Below are 18530 nucleotides of genomic sequence, written 5' to 3' on the forward strand. Positions count from 1 at the left end.
AGAGTTTGCTGGCTTTGCCAACAGCAGATAAAATAGTCACTGACGTGTTTGATAAATTATTTGTAACGCTGCCAAGGTTATAAAATAAAAAGGCAGAACGCCGATTAAAAAGCTACAAGAACACGGCATTTTACCCCAACAGCCATGTAAACATGATGTGAACGTCTTCGTGAATGTAAATGGCCTTATGAGTGAAACATGTACATGCATGGTTAGCATATGCATGTGATAACACTTAGCATGTGCCTTTTAATAACAATGACATTTAAAGCCATCTTCTGGATCAAGTCAGACGTCATTTCTGCTCTACATCCACAATTCTGATAGTAAATCCAAAATCTCCAGTAAACAGGATCAGGGATATACAATGTTTACTGATCAGCTGGATTGCCTCAGGCTCCATACATACACAACAGTAACTATGACAATCGCAGCAGGCAGGGAAGTCATTGGTAGGATAACAGGGAGCTGGGAGGCGTTATTGTCACCCGATTGGAACGGATCCAACCAGCGAATGAGGGCGTGACTGCTGGGTATACCTGGGATGGCACCGCTGTGTCAGTGCCAGGCATGCGCAGTGCGTGCACAGGAAGCGCTGGCACTCAGCGTGGTTGGGTGCTGTTCCCCTTAAGGGCCCTTTAACGTGAAGGGGCGGGGGAAAGACCTGTTCGTGACGTCACGGCCCGGCTGTTCCGATCTGCCGGCGCTGCGGACGGATGGCCGCGCTGAGGAATCTATCAATGGCTATCGGGGCTGCGGTTGCGGCGCTCGGCTCGGTTCTGTTCATCGCTTGGAGCCGGTATTTCCCCTGGCAGCGGACGAAGCGGCACCAGCTGGAGTTCAGCCCGCAGACAGAGGTTTGTATGGGGTGAGGATGAGGACAGCGGCAGACCCCGCCCTGGGTACTCAAGACAAGCAGGTCGCGATGTAAACATTACATACTATACGAGCAGGTCATGCATGTAGTGCCGGTCCTAAAACACACGATAATGCAGGCGACACATGCAGCATCTACTTGCAGCCACACACGAGGAGCAAGTATATATATATATATATATATATATATATATATATATATATATATATAATTATACACAGTGTGACAATGTAACGTGCCCCGGACAGGCACGACTCAAAACCTAGCCAGGTGCCCCATTAACACAGCAGCTTGGGGTAAAATAGAATAAGGATCCCATGGTAGGAACATGGAAAGGATTCAGACATGGTGTAACTGCTCCACGAAATCCCTGTTAATATAGACACTTTTATATTGAAGTAAATGACAGAGAAAGGGCTTCTGCTAATGGCCCAGAATGTACTAAATGAGAACAGCCAAGGAGCATTTGCCCCATGCTAGCCCTCCCTTGTCCCTAGAATAGGGGAAATGTAAGAAAGGATTATTTACCATGAGGAAGGGGGGCAGTTAACAAGTGACTCTAATACACACCATGTCACATGATTTGTAATGGCTGAGCTGTTCTTGTGCACATAGGGCACCCGTCACATCTGGCAGCCTTATCTTTGGCTTGTCAGCTTCCTTTGTGTAAAGATAAGAGGAGGCGATAACATTCCACCCCCAGTGCAGCTTTGCTCTAATGAACCTTTCCCCTGTCATGCAGATGTGACCCGCGGTATCCCCCGCGGGGCAGGCTTTGCTGGTTTCCGAAGCATTGGTTGCTGCGCTTGGGTTTGTTATTGAGTTTGAACAACCGAGAACCTCTACGTTTTGGTAACTGCATCGCAATCGGCTGCTGCCGGTTACACTTGGTAGGGCTTTATTTCAGAGGAGGAATGTTAGAACAAGACGTCGTAGCCTAAAACCAGAGGGTCAGAGGCTTATATGGACTGTAAAGATGTTTCACTTAGAGTGGTGGATAAACGGAACAGCCTTCCAGCGGAAGCAGCTAATACAGTGAGGGCATTTAAACATGCATGGGATAGGCATAAAGCTATCCAGAATCTAAGACAAGCCCAAGGGCTGATTAAGATCTGAGTCTTTACATCGGGAAACATTGGGATCAAGATGGGCTGAATGGTTTTTATCTGCATCCATATACGATCTGATCTGCTGTTCTAGCCGTTAATACTAGAGCGGCTGCGCCGTTATGAATGTATGCGTAAAATGAATTACTTTTGTTTGTTTTTTGTTAGCTTTCATGGTACATACAACAGAATCTCCCCGTGAAGCACCCCGTGTGCTGGGAGACCTCAGAGGTTCCCACTGAGCTGCTACGCATCCACCTTTACTAACTTGCTTAAAAGGAAAGAGGGGACATGGTTAATGGTAGCTGAGAGAACACTTAAACTTTTGTTACCTTAAACCCTATTGTGTTTTGGGACAGAGGCATTAAACAATGATCTTGCTATCGTGGATGAGTGAAAGGGGGGATACAAAAAGCAAGACATGCTATATTATAAACTTTTTGACCTCCATAACTCTTGGTCCATACAATGTGAAGATATATATTTGTCGTCTGTAGAATGCAGGAGAGAACCTTCTCCAATTCAATACTGCTGCAAAGAACGACGGCCATACCAAATACATGAGGAACTTAGGGTGGCCCTGCCATGGTGCTCTCAACATCATGTTCTTATGCGCTTAGTCACTTATCTGTAAGCAGCTGTCCGGGACACTCTAGCACATGCAATATCTCATGAGGGTTCACCTGCAATTTGTAGGCAGCCAGAAGACACTGGACACTCAGCCCGTGTAATGCCTTTTCAGACCCCTTTCCATGAGCACGGTTTTTACTTGTTTAACATAAATCTTTTTTTTTCCTTCCTCAAACAGAACAATTACTTGGACCGGCAGATTTTGGTACTGGGTTTGGACGGAGCCGGTAAAAGCAGCATCATCCACGCGCTTAGCACCAACACCACCAGATCGAGATCGGCACCAACCCATGGCTTCAACTCAGCCCAAATCCTCAGCCAGGGCTTGAGGATTGAATTGTTAGAGGGTGAGTAAAAATCCATAATAGTGTCGAACACTTTTTTTTTTTTTTTGCCTTTTCTTAAACCATTAAAACAGATGTCAATTGAACCCTCCTCGCTCCTGCTGGGTAACAGAGCGAGAGAAGCCTCTGAAATAGCACACGCCTAAGACTTATTATAATTATTAAATCACTGTTTGTATACACAAGATTTATTTTGTACGAAGAGATGACCAAGATAACTAGGGTGTCCAGCTCTTGAGTGCTCCACCTAAATCACTGCCACAATTCATTGTTGAATAACGGGTTAGTCACCTGGTCTAAAACTGTGCGTTGCTATTACAGCACACAGGGATTATATTCAGAACAAGGAACTGATATGCATTGTGGGTTGTTGTGGTGCCTATACAAGCTGTATGATGGCCAAAAGCCTTAAGTTTGTCATGTTGTGGGATTTCACAGTTGTAACCATGTGCATATAAGCAGAATTCTCATTCTCTTGGCTAGTTGGGGGAAGCCTGAATCTTCGAACATACTGGAACCAGTACCTGAAGAATGCCCATGTCATGGTCTTCGTAGTGGACTCCACAGATGACAAACGCCTGCCTCTGGCGAGACACGAACTTCACCGCCTTCTGGAAGAAGCACCTGGGCTGCCTCTGGTGGTGCTGGCCAACAAACAGGTGAATGCACAGCGCTAATGGGTTGTCTGTTAATTCATGTTAAGTATTAAACCAGAAAAACAGGCAACTCTAATGGTTAGAAGAACTACTCAGTCACCTGCTACAATATGACTTTTTCCTGCAGTAGCCATAAGGTATCTTATTTCTCTTAGATTTATCTTATTGGTTCTACTGGTGATTTTAGATCCTAAGATATCAGACATCCCCAAGCACGCTAATAAGAATAATAATAATAATATGGTTGATAATCACAGCATTTGTAGACCAGCTTCATAGAAAACAGCCAACAAATATAGAAGGATAATTCTCAACTAAACATCAAATGTTTTCTTCCGTAGGACCGTAACATCGCGCTTGGGCTCTCTGACATTCACACGGAGCTGTCACTTCACCGGATAGCAGGACAGAGGCATGTTACTCTACTGGGGACTAGCGCCGTGTCAGATGGTGCTGGGGGCAGTACCACCATGCAGACTGTGAGATCGCTGCTGGAAGAGACGTTACACACAGAAAAAGGACCACTACACTATATAACCAACCATCAACAAACTTCACTCACAAATCACCTGACATGAGTGTGCCACTCAAACAAGCGTTATGAACAATTGTCCTCTCGAGCGACTGATCCTGGCACCTTGTATCTGGGCGCACTCTTCCTCTCTGTGGTTTGACGCAGTAAGCGGCGTTCGAACTCATGGATAATCACAACGGAGCACGGTGTGGGCTGGCCCACAATACCTCATCTGCTCTTATGCAAGATGGCCCTTGCTGCTAGTAAAATAAGTTATTTTATAAATGAGAATGAGGGTGAAAAAAAACAAAGAACTCATAATAAAATTTACTTTAAAATATCGTTTTACAGGAACCTAGAAAGTGTTGGTCTGTTTCTGTAAATGCCAGTAATCCACTAAACGTAATCCATATTAAAATGGACTAAGGTAGGTGTTGATCAGTGGTTGTAGCTATCTTAAACTTGATGACTGAATGAATGAGAATCCAGAGCCCTTATTGGTGTAAATAAAGTCTCTGGTCAACAGCAGAGTCCAACTTATATCTATACAATCTTCACCGGTCTGTAGGGTGACTTCTTTGCATGAGAAGACACTGCTCCCACGTGCCACTTCAAGCATGGCTAGTTCATGACCACCAACAAGGAGCACGCACCCATGCGCAGTCTTGGTCATCTACTAGACGTGGAATTGTCTATGGCTTTGCAACAGAGGAAAGCAGAGCTTCGTAGTCCTTTAAATGATGCTGCTTGTACAGATTGACTTTGCGTTTGATTTGCTTGGGCGTATCTTGGTAATAATTCTTTTCATCTCGAGCCATGGCCTGCGGGAGTTCAAAAGATAACCTGAATGCAGCTGGCTGCTCTTTAAAAGGCATAACATATGTACATTTTGCTTTGATTATGAAGGGTTTTTTTTTACTACCAGGAAATCAGAGCACCACTAGTGCTTTCCTATACAATGATTGTTTTGCAAGGGGAAGCAAGGGGTAATAAACTAAAGTTTTTAAGGAAAAGGTGTTAATTTTGAGTAAAACATGCTTCTGTGTAAACGTAATTGCATGTTGCACCACAAATGTTGCTCTGCACTCCTCCCGTGAGACATTAGCTGGCATTTACCCTCTGTAATGCATAGCGTAGTCAATAAGGCTATTTGTCTTAACTCCTATTCTCCAAACACCTGCCCATTCTTCATATGACTGCAGCCGCCCCCCCCATCATAATTTACCCCGTTGTGCTTATAAATCAGGTTACCTTGTAGTCTTCACGATAGTTTTCCACCATGTAACGGACATACTGGACCATGTCAGAAGATATTCCCATAGTTTTCTTGGATGGCACACTGGCTGCGACTTTGAGCCCTGTGACAAACGTTGACATGGAATCTTAACATGCTAGCCAGTGGCTCGGTACAGCACAAGCACACTCCATGTGCAAATCTACACCAAGTCAAACCAATTGATAGAAACACTACTTCCTTATATTATAGCAAGAGTGCCCATAACACACATCGCGATACAAAAAGATATGAGATACAACAATCCTATCTCAATAACCTCACACGCAACGTTACAGTAGATGTCTCAAAGTAGGTCTTCTAGATATGATGACCGTACTCTGCCTTTATTTTGGCCATTTTATTACATTACAGTAATGAAATAAAATCCCACTTCAGCACAAAGTGCTGCTGAAAAAGCAGGAATACACATTTAAGTAAAATAAAATCCCCAAAAAACTATCATTGTGTCCCTTTATAAAAAATTCCTGTGGCTCTAAGAAAACCACAAGCACCCAGCGCAGAACACATGTACAACCTCACAGAACTCCGTGGAAAGACTGCTCACCTTCTATTACATACGGCTTACGAATGATCCGTGTCTTCTCAACATCTGTCTCTTTAACCTAAAGAAAGAAAATAAGATGACAATAACACGTCAAGCCATATAAAATGGAATACAAGAAAACGGCTACTTTAAAGCAGAAATTAATATTAAAAAAATGTATACTTTTAGAAAGACTTAACCAAGTATGGTTCTATGCTGTTTTAAGTACCGCCTTAATAGAAAAGTATACAGGCTAAAACAAATTTGTTTATTTTGCTGTCTAAATAAGTTGGTTATTTCGCTCCCGCCTTCCCCGACAGTGTTGCTTCTACACAGCTGAATAAACGATGGTCCGGTTTACACATTGTTCATGGGATGTGCGCCAGAACTTAATTGTCATGCATTGATTTTCTTAATCAATTCGTTGGCCAATTACTTTTTCAATTAATAGGATAAAAAAAATTTACGTAAATATTTCATTTATTTAAAATAATTTGATGAACAAACTGGATGTTAAGAACAAACAGCAGAATAAAAAGATAAAAAAAAAACTGAGAAAAACACATTTCTTGTTTTTATTTCCCAACCTGCACCCCAGTTATGCACATCTGAGCCCAGGCATGCCACACTGCCTCCCAGATATGCCTTATACCCCACCCCCTGATATGCCCCTCTGCCCCCCTGACATGCCTTATGCCACCCTATATGCCATAGTGCCCTGATATGCCTTACACCCCAAACATGCCACTCTGCCTCCCCAATGTCTTATAACCCCCTATATGCCACTGTGCCCCTGATATGCCTTATACCCCCAGATATAGCCCCTCTCACCCCCAGATCTGCCTTATACCCCCTATATGCCAGTGCCCTCTGATATCCCTTATACCCTAAATACACCACCAAATATGTCTTATAACCCCCTATATGCCACTGTGCCCCTGATATGCATTATACCCAGATATGCCACTCTGCCCCCCCCCTAGACTTACCACCCCTGTGTCTAGTAGGGACAGCCAGCGAATGTCTGCGCGATGTGCGTAGACAAACCTCTGCTGCTGCGGCACTTCCGCTTGAGCTTCTACACCGAGGACCGGAAAGGCCATGTCACGCTGGCGCTCCGTCATGGAAACCCCTGCGGAAGGGCTGGCAGCAGCGGAGGATGTCTGCATGCATCGCGCAGACGCCCGCCGGCTGTCAAAAAGAAAGACCCAGGCCCCCTGCAGCGCTGCAGTTTTATTATCCGAATTCTATTTGAGGTCTGATTATAAGACGAGGGGTATTCTTTCAGAGCATTTGCTTATATTTCATAAAATCAATACAACTAATCGATAATGAAACTCGTTGGCAACAATTGCAGCCCTATTTAAGATTTTAGGGGTTTATCGCCACTGCTTAAGTAATTTCTCCCGTTTTTAGGGTTTGTGTGATATTTATCAATAATAATAAAAAAAAAGTTAGTTTTTATCATAAGCAGGGTTCAATCCTACTCACCGGGTTTGCATGAATCGGGAGGACTTTGTTGGGGTCACCCGCCAGTCCCATGTCTGCCAAATTACTTGCCACAGATTTCGAGTCATCCCAGGCATTTCTGATCTGATCACTAAAAGAAAAGGACATAAAACATAAAATACATCTTAAAATCTTATAATCTAAGAAGCTTATACTGTGCGGCTTTTTTCATAGCTAGTTTTAAAAATATTTACCAATATACTGTCTCCAAAAACTACGATTTCCTGGGGTTTTCAATTTATCCCAAATAAGCTATGTAGTTTCAAATCTAATATTTCCCTAAAAAAATGAATAATAACGCCTTAGCTTGAGTTTCTCAACTACTAACTGGACACAACTTCTGCATGAGCTTGGATAACGGTAACTATATCTCTAACATCATAATAATGGCTGACGTATTCATTTTATTATTCACTGGCACCCAGGAGCCAAAAAAAAAGATAAAAAAATAAAAATTAAAATCGCACTTGCACAAAGTGCAGAATTTTAGGGTCCATCAAGTTTTTCCTACTGTAAATCTCGAACTCAGTCACTGATCTTGTGTTATATTACAGGACGGCCATATGCAGATCCCAGGTACGCTTGCATTCCCTCACTGTTATTAGCGTCTGCCGCTTCTACAGGATCTTACATTTATTCACCACGCTTTCTTACATTACATCCAGCCCTCGGTTTCATCCTTGTCACAATGTGACAATTTAACGTTAAATACAGCAATGAACACTACAAAGCAACTTATAAGCCCTGTTAGGATTTTGATGACTGATAAGTCTACTACCTCTTCTGGGAGGCTATTCCATTTATCTACCACCATCTGCATAAAGTAAAACTCCCTTACATTATATCTAATCCTCTGACCCTCAGCCATTAATATGAGATATCGCCTACGATTAAACGATACGACAGAAATAATTTGCTTTACTCCCTCACCATGAGATCCGTGGAGCGGATTTCTTTTTCGCCTTGCGATTGAGTTTCTTTCGGTTCACGTTGTATTGAAAGGTGTTCTTGCGCTTCTTCTGCTTGGCTTTAGGCATGATTTAGACTGAGAGCCGAGAAGACCGAGAAGAGTAAAGCAGCTTCTCCGCTCAGTAACACGAGGACCGTAGAGCTACAGGAAGAAGGACGCATAAGTGTGACGTCAACGCACAACCGCAGAGGATTCTGGTAAATGTAGTTCGCGCTCGCTGTTTTGTTTGTGGGTGATATCTAATAGACTATTAACAAGATACTTTGTGTAAATTTAAAATGCTCAATCAGTTTTTTTTTATTATTTCAAATGCTTTTTTCTTTCATATCCTATGTAGCTCGTTCCTCCCTCTGATGTCCCGCTTTTCTCACAGTGAGATATATACCGTATATATATATATATATATATATATATTGAAGGGGGATATTTAAAATTGAAATATGTAAAGCAATCAATTCAGTCACATTACTGCATAAAAATAAAAAATAATTAAATACCAGCTCCATATCTCATTGTGCTATGGCAGATATCAGAGGGATCTAAGTCACCAGAAAAGAAAAATACCCCACCACCGCCATGTTGCTGCCACCACCTTAATTATACCCCCAACTTCCTACCACTAAAGAAAAAAATCCAGGTACACTGAAAATACAGATTCAATTTATTCCCCATAAAAAACACTTAAATGTCAACTTCTTGACTGGCCAAACTTTGCCACAATTATTCAAACTGAAACACGCATACCCCCTTCAAAAGTACCTCACAGTCCACAATATTTGCCGCCAAATGGCATGCACAACATACCTGACGCACATAGGGGCCAATGCATATGGGGCAAAGCTGCAGAAACAAACAAAGCCTCTCTAGTGGTTTGAAATGTTTAGGGGGCAGATATGATTCACAGACAGGCGCGTTAGTTGCGCAGGAGTAAAAGACATGGCAATTTCATTTATAGAATATTTTTGTTTGCCAGTATTCTGGTACCAGAATTGCACTAAAATCCAAAATATCAGGTAGTGTAGTTGCTCTTTTGATAAAAAAAAGTGAATAATCAACATATAAATATATGTATATTTTGCCAATCAAGAGTAGCATAAAATGTTCTAAAATGGATTATTTCCATGGATTAGTTAATGCCTACTGGACCTCTGACCAAATTATAGCCCCGTATGCTTGCACTATTACAATTAAAACTTACTGTAATTCCCAATACAGTGCCCTGCAAAAGTTTTCATCGCCCTTGGCATTTTTCCTATTTTGTTGCATTATAACCTGGAGTTAAAATTGATTTGTTGGGGGGTTTGTATCATTTGATTTACAAAACAAAACATGCCTACCACTTTGAAAATGCAAAATATTTTTTTATTGTGAAACAAACACAAAATTAGACAAAAAAAGTTGAGTGTGCTTAACTATTCACCCCCCAAAGTGAACCTCCATCCCAGCCTCAAATCTCTGGAAGACTGAACCAAGTTTCCCCTCAATTATTTAGCACCATCCATTATTCCTTCAATCCTGATTTATGATATTTTGTTTATAACCCAACCCTGATCTCATCTGTTTGGAGAGCTCGTTGGTCTTCATGGTGGCACTGGCTCATTGGTGTTGCAGACTCTGGGGCCTTTCAGAACAGGTGTGTATATATATATATATATATATATATATATATATATACACTGAGATCATGTGATAGATCATATGACACGTTGCACAAAGGTGGACTTTTTTTAAAGTATTTATGTGACTTCTGAAGGTGATTGGCATACCTGGGAACTCTCTAGGTTTGATACGTCCCAGTGCCTGCCCATTTTTCTTTTAAATGGGGGAGTTTCCAGCTGACATCAGCGGGAACTCCCACTGACGGCACAGGATTGCCCATTGACATCAGTGGGAATGCCCGCTGACATCAGTGGGCAGTCCTGGCCGCGTCCCGCAAGGGAAGGCTCCGGTTAGCCGGAGTGAAGACGTTCCCAGATATGGTGATTGGTTGCACCGGATCTTATTTAGGGCTTTATAGCAAAGAGGGTGGATAAATATGCATGCACCACTTTTCCATTTTTTATTGTCCAATACATGAAATCCACATAAAAATCAATTTTAATCCCAGGTTGTAATGCTACAAAATAGGAAAAATTCCAAAAGGGGTGAATACTTTCACAAGGTTATTGGTAATGTGAATACTTTCTAGTGCTTTTTTTTAATGACCCCTGTGTATACCGTACATATTGTTTCTCTGGATTATAGAAAGGAAAAGGAATCTGCATCTAGTATTATACGGATGTAGACAAAGAAATACACCTGTGCTCAATACATTTTATTTTCTGCATGTAAAATAGGTTCTTATTAAAAAAGCATCGGTTGGGCACAGCGCAGCGGGTACACAAAGAGTCTTCACATCTTCACATCAATATAATTTTCACTTTTTTCGGATGTTTTTACATATCCAGTCCATTCCATCCTAAGGAGAAAAAAAAGGGGAAAATGACCATGAATGAGCTGAAAATTAGAGGGCCTTAACATACATTTATGAAAAGCACACTATACAAGGTAAACACAAGACCATCTTATTTACTAAACAGCAAATAATGTAACAGTCAGTTTGTGTCTACCAGTTGGAACGTGCCATTGTGTAAATACCATTGTACTTGATAAACTGTCAAGATATGCATTGCTTGCGTTACTGTTGTCTCACTGTCTTTATGAGTTAATAAAGCAACATTTCTATAATCTGGATTTGTTTTCCAAATTGTGTAAATTAGTGGTTTAAGTGTGCACATGAATTTATATAATTAGCTGTTTCCACTTTCCTAACAAACATTTCAAAGACAGCAGACAGACCAGGAGTATTGATGCCATCTGGTGACTCCTGTGACTTTCTGGCTTTCACCCCTATGCATTCTCCTCCCAAATTTACCAGATGTCAGTCATAAAAACCCTGTTTCTTCCTTCAGATGCATCCTTCATTGTGTCCCATGACCCCCCCCCCAGAGTTTTTACTCCTTCATACCCTCTTTCCACAGGATCTAATAATTCTAAGGCACTGATGTCCTAGAGAGTAAGATATATAGATGGCATGCAGTCTCAGTGCTTGGTTCAAGAATGACCTCTTGGCGAATGCATATACATATGCGTAAGTCAGGAGTAATTAAGTAATTCATACACTGAGCCCTTTTACCTGGATGCCTTCACCTGACAGTGCAGAACAAGCTTGGATCTGCCATGTACGGTCCCGGTAAGTGTGTAGGTTTAGTCCTGCGGCGATATCGGCTGCTGAGGCTGCACTCAGCAAATCCTGCTTGTTGGCAAACACCAAAAGGGGAACTCCTAGAAGGCTATCGTCTTCTACTAACTCTGCCAGCTCCTAAGGAAAACAAAACCAACATTTCACCTCCTAATATCTTAATATGAAGGCCTTAACATTTATGCCTGTATACAAATGGTCATACTGTTGGATTCTGTGCTGAAGTAATTCTTCTATATGATATGTCTTGCAATGAGTGACGCCACTGCTGCCACTCCATAAATTCCTGGGCATGATTACCCACTTTATAGATTATCCTCCCAATCTGTATAAGTAAGAAATACTGATTCTGATTCTACCTGTCCGGTTTCTTCAAAACGTTTCCGGTCTGCACTGTCCACTACATATATCTACAGCAAAAAAAAAAGAAAAACATGGGATTATAAGGTTGTTCACCATTAGGGATGATAGATCGACAACCTAAAATAAACCAGAACATATGCAATCAGCAGTTGTTATAATGACTTAGAATCCACTTGCCTAAGTGTATACTTCAGGGATGTTTGTGTGTATACTCTAGTGTCAGAGTCAGTGTGTATATATAGTGCTGAAGTCAGTGTGTGAGTGTGTGCAGAAACTGTAGTACCAGTGTGTTTATGTACAGTGCTAGAGTCAGTATGTCTGTAGTGCCAGATTCCGTGTATATGCGTGCACAGTGTTAGAGTGTGTGTTTATATATATATATATATATATATATATATATATACGTATGTTAGCCAGTGTGTGTATGTCGTTGGATAGTGTGTGCTTATTAAGAGTGTAGCATAAGCATGTATGGTGTTGTGTATGTTACAGTATGGCATTAGCATGAGTGTGTATGCCAGAATAAAATGTTAGCATGTGTGTGTTTGTTACTGTACGGCATTAGTGCGTGTAAGTGTAAGAATACTGGTTAAATATACAAGCTTTAGACTTTATGGTGTAAAATACCCTTTGTCATGAAGAAAGTGTGTTTTATATTGCGTTAACCCAATACACATCCTATAACTGCAAACCAGGGGTAATATATGAAAATAAAAACATGATTGGAAAAAGTTGGCTCCTAGATCCAGACCAAATTGTAGACCCCTGGTATACTATATGTATATTATACATGTGAACTAGAGCATACAATATATGTTTGGGTTAAAATAGGCATTCTTTAGCATTCAGAAGTAAATATTTTAACTCTTCCATACCTTGACAAATGTGAAAACCTTTTCTGTTTATTCATCTGCCATGGGAAGTGTAAATGCACCTTTATATAGCCTTTGAACAAGTTGTATTATTTCATACAGTAGCGTATTTATATTTTTATGCATTCTAGAAGGATATCTCACCAGTAGGTCAGTATTGCCAAGGTATTTTTTCCAGTGTGAGCGAATTGCCCTTTGACCCCCAATATCCCAAACTGACAGCTTCAGACCTTGCGATTGGACACTTTTAATATTAAAACCCTGGAATAGAACAAAACAAATAACAGTGGAGGGAAGTCACATGGTGTATGCCACAGGGAAACAGTAGAAAGAAGAGATATTTATTTTAGCATCCAATAGTTATAATGCTATTAATTCTATTAAAATCATATACGGTATATTACAGGCTGAGTTCGGTCATGGGCACGCTAAAAATGTGCAGCCAAGTATGGTCCCCAATCAATGCAGCGGGTACCTGATCCTCAGTTCCAATCCTTATAGTAGCTCTTAAAGATTCTTCTTTTAAGTTGGTTATAGTTTCACGTGGTAAAGAACTCCAATGACTGCTGCAGTCTGATGAAACCTCTCAGATAACAATCCAGTAAATTACACTGGGATTGTACCTGGGCAACTCAATCCACTGGTTTTATTTCATCATTTATTAAAAAAGTAGTAAAATCTATCAGTTGATACTTATTATCAGGAATACATTGTTTAACACCAAGACCAATCATATTTTACCTCTTTGTTAAATTTTATGTGAAATTGTTATCTGTATGAATATCCTCTTCAAACGCTCATCCATTTTTAAAACTGTTGTGAGGCTATATATCGCATTCCAAGGGTAACATCGTAGCACACATGCGTTATATTTGTCTTTTAACAGTTAACACCTGATATTAAGTCAATTAGGATGGTCCTGCTAGTGCTCCAGCAGGTACTCCTGTTAGGGCCTTTGAAGAAGGACATCATTAAATTAATTTTTGTAATTTTAGTGACAGTTGTCCTTTTAAATGTACTGTCACTCTTTGGAAGGGCGCTTATTGCCCTCTTAACTTACCTGAGTTGGAGTTATACATCTGATCTCCTCCAAGGCAAGCCTGGTCAGAATGGTGGTTTTGCCAGCATTGTCCAGTCCCAGCAATATAATCCTTATCCCGTTTTCATCCACATCATCTATTTTTTTCAGTTCTTGCACAAGTGAAAACAAACCCTGGAGATACAGTGGGGAATCTATGGTGTAATGTTACTTAAAAATGACCACCCGTCAATTTATTTTATGTATTTTTTTTCATTAATATTATATTGAACATTCATTTATAAATATATTTGTCATTTTTGTGTTGTTTTTTGTTTACAACCCATTGTTACCTTCACAAAATGTAATGTTTTAGACAGCTGCAGATGCTTTATGTGTATGTGTTCTAGCTCTGTTATCTTAGTCCAGTCAACAACAAAAACACACTGACTTCTTACAATACCGCATTGTGGTGAAAAAAAAAATAGAATAGCTCTGTTGTAATCATTCATAGACATCTTCTGACTCACGATGAGGAGGAAAGGATTTCTTTGAATAAGCAGGAATTCATTAACATCGACATAAACGCTCAACCCAGTGTGGCGTTTTCTTAGCTACTACTGAAAACAGTACTGTTAATGTTCAAATTAAATGCGTTTCCATTGTACATCTCCTATGTCAGCATTTAAAAATTATTATAGAACTTCATAACTAAATGTTTAACCCCTTAAGGACAATGGGCGGTCTCTAAACCCATTGAAAACAATGCATTTTGAGCCCGTACATGTACAGCTTTGACATTAAGGGGTTAACTCTGCAGTTCAACTGTTTTATTCATTGGGGGAAATGTGTTCACTTCTAGAGTGCGGGTTCAGGATTGAAGCCAGAAGTGGCCTGTCCATTCAATCGGTTTGTTGGAAATACTCCTGTGCAGGCTGTGGAGCCAGCTTCAGTTATTAGGTTTTTACTTGCACCCCCCACCCCAGAGGTCTGAAGTAGTATAACCGAGACAGCTCCATGTCTTAAATTACAGTGGGAATATACCATTGTTTTCCATGGACATTGTAAAGTTTGTGAGGGAACACCAAGTAGATGGTGTTAAGCTGGACATATGGTCCCCTAGTGTGGCCCATTGGTCATCACAGCCAAGGAACAGGTTCTATTCCTCCCTGATGCTACAGGAGAAAATATTTGCACTAATCTGGCATCCAGTAATCTGACCATTAGACACAAGGGCATGTCATGTATGGCCATTAAGGTAAGCCTCACCTTAAGGGCATTTATGCATATTAGGGGGCTGCGCACTTACAGACACTGCCAACAGGGCTTTATTGGCAGATGAGACTTCACTCCATCTCTTCTAGCAGCGTCAGACTGATTTGGAAATGGCTCAGCGAACAGTAGCCAGAGGGAGGCGTCTACTCTGCTTTGTCTGTATCATGTATTTTTCATAATTAAATCAGAACTTATTTTTAGCACAAATCCCTAGAGTGGAAGAAGTCAAGCTTTTCCATTTTGACCTTTACACATGGAAGCTAGATGTTCGACGTCTCTTTCTTTGCTTGTGTTGCAATGAATAGCAAAGTAAGATACCTCTCCACAACTCTTGGGCCAACAATCCGTATAGTAAATCACCCCCAAATGGGATGTATTGCCTATGACATGGCCCATGGTAGGAAATCTCGGCTGTGTGAAGGGGTTATGTAGCGATAAGGCAATTCTTCACGGAAAAATAGGAAAGTGGGGAAGGTTTGTAGTACAGTATGGGTGTTGGGCAGGGAAATAGTAAGTTCTGCGGTGAGGATACTGAAAGGCATAATGGAATAGTGTGCCGTGCAGTAAGGGTACTAAAAAGGATAGTGGAACCGAATGTTATGCAGTGAGAAGTTGTATGAGGATGTTTGCTTAGAGGCATCTGTCCAAAGACACAAACACAGGCTTCCACTGCTCCGTCATAGGACTATGTCATTCTCTACTAGCACATACCTTTTGGACGTCACCCATTCTTTGTTACATTCTTTAGAGAGGTCTTCCTGCGGCAAGCAATGGTCGCACTACTTCTTGGTGTAAAATAGCAGCTTTGCAGACCTTTCCTTTGCCCATTCAATTTGTTCAGTGCTTTGTACACTTTCCAAATAGGAGGGGTAGAGGGAGGATTAGGAAGCCAGACTTAGCTGCTGTTTTTGTCTCAGCATTAAATAATTATCTGGGTAATTCCACTGCCATCTGCTACCATTTGAAAGGTAGTTAGACAGGGAACAATCTCTTTCTAATCACACGTGGACCCAGAAGATTTGATCGAATTGTAAGCACTGACTGTAAGCATGCCTCTTTACCATCCTAATGTGTCTAGTGAGTTTTGCCAGCGGTTACTAATATCTCCGAACTAGCTTTGGTTTCATGGCCTACTATACTGTTCAGTTGTTTGTCTTATATTTAAAATTTGCAATGCTCGTATTTAAAGCATATAACAAATCTGTGTTGTGTCGAGTAACAGCTTTCAGTTTTGTAAGTTTTGTAACTGTAAAGGTACAGTGGTTGAAGTAGCAACTACTGAGACCCTAGGCAAAGTATTTATACCCTTTGCTTGGTGATCCACATGACTGTGGCAGGAAAAGAGACCTCCATGCCGCGTCCCTCGCTGCTCTGCCCTGCTAAATCATCAATGACAGTATCTTTCTATCTGCTGATGCTTGGTTAACACCATTTTCATAAACACTTTTATTAACATCACTTGATTCCTCTGCTTAAATATATATTATTTCCCAACATGGTTCTGACAGTTCTGCTTTGCTGGTAATTTAAATATAATTATTAAAATATAACTTTATGCTTTATAACCAGTGCAACAATCAGGAAATACGAAAGCTTCTGTACATGCCCAAACGCTCAATAACATAATATATTCAATAGAATCTGGTTTAAAACTTTAATTTTATATTATTGAATCATTTCATTCATTGTATTTTATTTATTTTATGTAGCACAAAATTTAACATGGACGTTTTCTTTATAAAAAAAAATAAGCATAAACATACCCAGCCCAAATCATTTCACGATGAATGATTTTATTATTGTTAAGGTATAGCAGTTGAACAAGTGTAATTTTAGCATTGGCTATAATGTACAATCAATACTTTACTCTTCCGTGTAATACTGTATTTTATTCCTTAGAGAAATATAGTTTAGTTTAATTTTACTTCATTTTCAACAACTGTACGCTGGTGTTCCTCTTCTTTAAATATTTATCCAGAGTCTTTGTACTCCACCAAGACCAGGGTACGATCTCCACTCGCCAGTCTAGCTGGTTTTGCTTATATTATATTTCCCATGTTTGAGTTCTCTTGGCAATGCTTATTATCAGGTTCCCCTGGATCGCTCAGACAGGGAACAAAGAAAATAATCTCTTCAACTCCCTGGTCCAGATAGGCTTGTTATAGGTCCTGGATGTATTTGTTTAAATTCCTGGACTTTGGTGGTTATTTGCTTTATAGTAAGCGTTCCACAATCTCACAGTGCTATCCCATGAAGCGGAAACATACTGCAAAGAGAACGATCAACATAATTGATAGTTAGGCAAGTGTGCATTATGATACATACATAGCCCTAAAGCAACTTTGGAATTGGAAAAAGGCTCTATCTTATATACATACAATAAACATGCCAGGCTTTAGCACTAGTGTTAACAAGAGTAGCAATGAGCTCTTATCGTAATCAAATCTCCAGGACTCATGTCTGAGCTTTATGTCAAAAGAGCATTTTCAGGAATGGGTCTGCCCCACTTTGATCTGCTTAGGGACCAAGGTAGACCGCATCTCAAGAGTTTCATTTTGAGCTCTGTCACAATAATAAGATGAACTGAGATTACAGAAGAATCAGCTACAGAAGATTTCGTGTTACGATCAGGATTTACTTTATGGTCAAAAATGGGTAAGACTTTACAGTTTAAACAATGAATGAGATTAGGATTGAGTAACTAAAAAAATGTCTGGTATTGGCATAATCACACGTTCACTCCTGGCTGTAAACAATATCAGGCATCACATAGCATGTGTACGATGTGAGAAGGGACATCAAACATGATTAAATCACAAGCATAGAATTATGTTGTAACTGTACCTGCTTCAGTTCTGGAATGTGAACAACACAGCGTATTAGGTCCTTGTGCCCCAGGTTACACTGAACTTGAAGCATAGAATCTGGATCATACACCCTGATAGATACAAAAAAACTGTCCCATTACACTAAAATAGCTTTTAGAAGATATAGACAAAACACATACAACAGGACTGTACTCAAACTATTTACAGAAAACGTCATGTATTTATTGTGTTATTTTAATATCTCTACTTAACTCTGAATAAAACTTCTGTGACCTTATGTGAAAAAATTAGGAAAATAAAAATTAACTTTTATTGGTGTAGCCTAAACAGAATTAAAAATTAACTTTTATTGGTGTAGCCTAAAAAGAATATTAAAAGAAAACAGAACTTCTATAAACTAAGTAGGTGCCTATATCCTTTCTATAACCCCTGATTGGGGAAAAGAGCTGACATCAGAAGCAGTTATCCATATAACCTGGCAGATGTGTACACCAATTTTTAAAATTT

General features: G+C 40.3%; 3 protein-coding genes across 3 annotated transcripts; 1 reads left to right on the forward strand and 2 right to left on the reverse strand.

The window, feature by feature from the left end:
• The first annotated feature begins 626 nt into the window (after window positions 1–626).
• Window positions 627–4421, forward strand: ARL10 (ADP ribosylation factor like GTPase 10). The gene is made up of 4 exons (XM_053462987.1): window positions 627–857; window positions 2792–2960; window positions 3441–3616; window positions 3955–4421. Exons 1-4 carry the CDS (start codon window positions 717–719, stop codon window positions 4189–4191), a joined length of 723 nt encoding a protein of 240 aa, XP_053318962.1. The 5' UTR covers window positions 627–716; the 3' UTR covers window positions 4192–4421.
• Window positions 4422–4441: 20 nt separating this feature from the next.
• On the reverse strand, window positions 4442–8587 carry NOP16 (NOP16 nucleolar protein). The gene is made up of 5 exons (XM_053462981.1): window positions 8387–8587; window positions 7439–7547; window positions 5969–6026; window positions 5379–5485; window positions 4442–4948 (listed from the first exon to the last, which is right to left on the reverse strand). The coding sequence occupies exons 1-5, from the start codon at window positions 8491–8493 to the stop codon at window positions 4820–4822; spliced, it is 510 nt and encodes a 169-aa protein (XP_053318956.1). The 5' UTR covers window positions 8494–8587; the 3' UTR covers window positions 4442–4819.
• Window positions 8588–10725: 2138 nt separating this feature from the next.
• On the reverse strand, window positions 10726–16047 carry LOC128490869 (ADP-ribosylation factor-like protein 3). Its single transcript, XM_053462980.1, has 6 exons — window positions 15907–16047; window positions 13963–14115; window positions 13047–13163; window positions 12027–12077; window positions 11602–11787; window positions 10726–10884 (listed from the first exon to the last, which is right to left on the reverse strand). The coding sequence occupies exons 1-6, from the start codon at window positions 15922–15924 to the stop codon at window positions 10843–10845; spliced, it is 567 nt and encodes a 188-aa protein (XP_053318955.1). The 5' UTR covers window positions 15925–16047; the 3' UTR covers window positions 10726–10842.
• Between the last annotated feature and the right edge of the window lie 2483 nt (window positions 16048–18530).

The sequence above is a fragment of the Spea bombifrons genome, chromosome 4 (genome assembly GCF_027358695.1).
Source record: "Spea bombifrons isolate aSpeBom1 chromosome 4, aSpeBom1.2.pri, whole genome shotgun sequence".
Taxonomy (NCBI): domain Eukaryota; kingdom Metazoa; phylum Chordata; class Amphibia; order Anura; family Pelobatidae; genus Spea; species Spea bombifrons.